The 4579-nt window shown below is 47.3% G+C and overlaps 1 protein-coding gene across 1 annotated transcript; it reads left to right on the plus strand.

Annotated features, from left to right (window-relative positions):
- Nucleotides 1-498: 498 nt before the first annotated feature.
- On the plus strand, nucleotides 499-4329 carry TMEM30B (transmembrane protein 30B). Its single transcript, XM_079124792.1, has one exon. It carries the CDS (start codon nucleotides 1211-1213, stop codon nucleotides 2270-2272), a length of 1062 nt encoding a protein of 353 aa, XP_078980918.1. The 5' UTR covers nucleotides 499-1210; the 3' UTR covers nucleotides 2273-4329.
- Nucleotides 4330-4579: the final 250 nt, after the last annotated feature.

Raw genomic sequence — 4579 nt, forward strand, 5'->3', positions numbered from 1 at the left:
TTATGGGCTGAAGAAGTATGAACACTTCACTACCTAGAAAGGATGTAACACAAAATGCAACAGCCCATACCCCCAGGTGTATGTTGTACCAACCTAGACACAAAAGCCAGAATCCCATGCAATCCTCAGAGTTAATTTTGTTCTTATAAATTCATAAATCCTTGTAGTTAGTTCTCCTTGGGCCAAACATTCCAAATGTCCTTGACTGTGGATAGCAGATAGGTCCCCTAGGACCTTGGATCAGGCCTTTCTCCAGTCAGGCAAATAATCTGAAAAGAAAAAGAAATCACATGTGGTCCTGCTCATTTTTCTCCCTGGTGGTTTTTCCACCAGTTAGAAAGATATTTAAAGGCTGTGAACCTCTCCAGTCTTTTTCAAGGGTCATTTTATTTTTAGAGAACTTTCCACCTTTCCTAGTTATACAGCCAGATTGGGGCATCTGGCCAGAAAATCATTTTCCCTTAAAAAAAAGAAAAAGAAAAAGAAGAAAAGAGCTAGATTTTGAACGCAGACGTTGAATCTGAAACAGATTTACCATAGCGTGATTCCCTGGGCCCTACAATTTGTGGCCGAAAGCTGAGTGAAAAGTTAACCTACAAAGACAGAAGGATCCAATGTCCTTTAAATAAAAAGGAATTACAACCTGAGATCTTCCACACTCTGGAACCACAGTGCAAGTTGTCAGTGGAACTTTCTGGCGGAGGTTAATGCACCTATGATTTCGGGAAAACTGACCCAGGTCCTGTAATCAACTTGAAAGGCGGAAGGGAAGGTGGTACCTGAGCAAGGTATGAACCACTCAGAAGCAACCTGAAGCTGCCACTCACCTAGGGAGAGGAGGAGCTGGCGCCGGGACCGAGCCCGACGGCGAGGAAACGCGAGCCTGGGCCAGCCAGGTGAGGTAAGGAACACCCGCCCCGCGCTCACCTCGGAAGGGGCGGGGCGCGGCTCCCGGCTCCCCGCGGAGGCGGAGCGGGCCGATCACCTGCAGCGCGGCGGAACTGAGAGGTCTGCTCCTGGAACCTGGACCTCAGACTCACCTGTGCGGGAGGCGGAGGCGGGGCCAGAGCCAAAACTCACCTGAGCAGGCGGGAAACTGGACCCGGTAGTAGCCCTCGCGCTCGCCCAGCGCCCAGAGGGAGGCGGCCCGCGACCGGCCCCACTTGAACGACCCTAAGCTCGTCGGTTCGTGGGTCCCAGGGCGGCCGCCATGACCTGGAGCGCCACGGCCCGGGGCGCCCACCAGCCGGACAACACCGCGTTCACGCAGCAGCGCCTCCCCGCCTGGCAGCCGCTGCTGTCCGCGAGCATCACGCTACCGCTCTTCTTCTGCGCGGGCCTGGCCTTCATCGGCCTGGGCCTGGGCCTCTACTACTCCTCCAACGGCATCAAGGAGCTCGAGTACGACTACACCGGCAACCCGGGCACCGGCAACTGCTCGGTGTGCGCCGCCGAAGGCCAGGGCCGCGCGCCGCCGCCTAACTGCTCGTGCGCCTGGTACTTTTCGCTGCCCGAGCTCTTCCCGGGCCCCGTCTACCTCTACTACGAGCTGACCAACTTCTACCAGAACAACCGACGCTATGGCGTGTCCCGCGACGACGCGCAGCTGAGCGGGCTGCCGAGCGCGCTGCACCACCCGGTCAACGAGTGCGCCCCCTACCAGTTCAGCGCGGCCGGCCTGCCCATCGCGCCCTGCGGCGCCATCGCCAACAGCCTCTTCAATGACTCCTTCTCGCTGTGGCACCAGCGCCGGCCGGGTGGGCCCTACGTCGAGGTGCCGCTCGACCGTGCAGCCATCGCCTGGTGGACCGACTACCACGTCAAGTTCCGCAATCCGCCGCTGGTGAATGGCAGCCTGGCGCTGGCCTTCCGCGGCACGGCGCCCCCGCCCAACTGGCACCGGCCGGTGTACGAGCTCAGCCCGGATCCCAACAACACCGGCTTCATCAACCAGGACTTCGTAGTGTGGATGCGCACGGCGGCGCTGCCCACGTTCCGCAAGCTGTACGCGCGCATCCGCCAGGGCAACTACACTGCCGGGCTGCCCCGGGGCGCCTACCGCGTCAACATCACCTACAACTACCCGGTGCGCGTCTTCGGAGGCCACAAGCTCATCATCTTCAGCAACATCTCTTGGATGGGCGGCAAGAATCCTTTCCTGGGTATCGCCTACCTGGTCGTTGGCTCCCTCTGCATCCTCATGGGTTTTGTCATGCTGGTGGTCTACATTCGCTACCAGGACCAGAACGATGAGGACGACGACGACGAGTGATGCCTCTTTTCAAAGGCCTCTCCTGCTTCTTGCCAAAAGTCTGTGGGCTGCTTTTGGCCCAATCTCAAGCTCACCTCACCTTGCCTCCTGTTGTGGAGGCCCAGAGAAAGGAATTAACCCTTTTCTCCAGGGGGCTGCCAGATTCCTGCTGGGGCGTTTGGGCTGCAGAGTGTAAATACTCCTTCATGATTTACGAAGTCGACATGTCAGCTTCTTAAAGTCTGTAGCATCCCAGAGCAGAAAGAACTGCAGAGACTCCTAGTCAGCCTCTCTCAGACTAAGGGATGAGACCTAGTGGTGTTAAATAACTCATTAAGAGCAGGCAGTCTCAACAACTGGCTCCTGAGTTGAGTCTAGAGTTTTTGCCACTACAGTACAGGGGGTTTCTTGACTTTTTTTTTTTTTTTTTTTTTTTTGCGAGGGGAGGGCGGTGGGTGATGGTGGGATAGAGAGTGAGACCCACTGGTAACCTGCAGAGGCTTGGAGGGGTAGGGAGAACATACTTGTTGTAAACGTGGGTAGATTAGGAGCCACCAACCCCATACATTCCGACACAGTAAGGCTAGGTTGATCTCCTCCCTTGATGCTGTCTTTTAACAAGCTCCTGGGAAGAGTCTTCCCTCGAATATGGGGATCACCACACTGAAGGAGGCTGGACCTAAAGCAGTCACCTGAGTTCAGTTTTTAGGAAGTAATTTATTCCCAGGAGTAGTGATACTCAAAATGTTCAAGTTTGATGTAGCTCTCGATTTGTGGAAAGAATGAACACAGTTGCTATCTCTAGAAAACCAGTTAGCATACAGATTTGCAAGGCAGGAATGATGTCGACTCATTTAATGTTTGAGTGTCCAATCAAACTGCCATATATTTGTAGAAACTTAAAAAGGCCAATTTGTACAGCTCAGAGGGAATGTTCTAACCTTAGAGTCAGATAGCAGGAAGGAATAGTAGAGGGAAAATAGTTTCCCTAAAGTCGCATCTGTGTCTCCTGACTCCTTGCTCAGTCCTCTTTGTCATCTGAATTTTCTTTTTCCATGCTTAAGGGGAAAAGTTTGTTCATGCCCTTTATTTTAGATATGTAAAAAAAAGGGGGGGGGGTTAAATTTATGTTATCAAAGGTTTGTTTCTAATAATCGTGATGTTTGGATGAATGTTGAGGTATATAAACTTATATGTAAACTAGAATTGGGATTAATTTGAACCTTTGAGATCATGCTGAAATCATTCCATTGTCTTTATTGACTAGAATAAATCAATGTGTATAAATTTATTTTTAAAAATAGTATATTTTTATTTAAAATATTTTTATGGCAAAAGAACTTAAAACCTTTAGTGACATATTATTTTACCAGTTTATTTGCTGAAAGCAAATAGTTATTTGGTATTTGTCAGAATTCTCCAGGGCATGCTCTATTACAGCTATTTTCCAGCCAATACTATTTGTTCTGATTCCTTCAAGATAGTACAAGGTCTTGAAGTGTGTATTGTTTTTAGTAGTCAAATATTGAATCATATTAATAGTTTACATTGTTTTTATCATACTCTATTCTAATTCTTTGAGAATTACTGATGGATGGACAGCATGCATGTATGTTATTGATATCTGTCTTGGATATTGTGGGACAATAATGATATAAGAGAGTCTGTCCCATTATTTACATTTACCAAGAAATGCTTCAGTAATTCCAATGTGTTGGCTTCCCAACTTCTGAATATGACACAATTTGATTGTCAAATCAAGTATTGTGATTTTAGGCTGTGAAAATATGTACTTCTAGTAATTTTTATTTATTATGAATATTTGATTAAACAGTTTCTTAACCCATTCCTCCTCTATGTTGGATAAGATAATTTTCTACCAGGTAGTTGAGAGAAAACATGTATTTTGCTGTCCTTTTTAGAATAGTCAGTCTATTGCAATAAAGGTTTAAATAAGAGCACAAAACTTAAGATGTTCTGATTTGAATTAATGAGTATAATTCCATGCCCTGTTTTCTGAGTTTTTGAAAGAGAATAAAGGTTATGTTTGTCTTTCCTTTGTTATCAAGTTTGCTTAATTCTGTTGAACTATGATCTTAAAGGCACAAACAGTACCAACTGTTTTTCCCACTTGTTAATAGACTTATATTGCACCAAAAAAAAAAAAAAATCATTTTTCAGGATAAGGTTCAAAGTGAACTCAACTTTCATTGTTAAGCTCCTTAAACAGAATTTGAACTTATATCAACATTGCATATATGAATTAGATGATTCTCAACTACTATGTGAATTTGATAGATGTGGTTGACATTTTTTAAATTTCGTATT

This window comes from Sciurus vulgaris (genome assembly GCF_902686455.1).
Source record: "Sciurus vulgaris genome assembly, chromosome: 2".
In the NCBI taxonomy this organism is placed as follows: domain Eukaryota; kingdom Metazoa; phylum Chordata; class Mammalia; order Rodentia; family Sciuridae; genus Sciurus; species Sciurus vulgaris.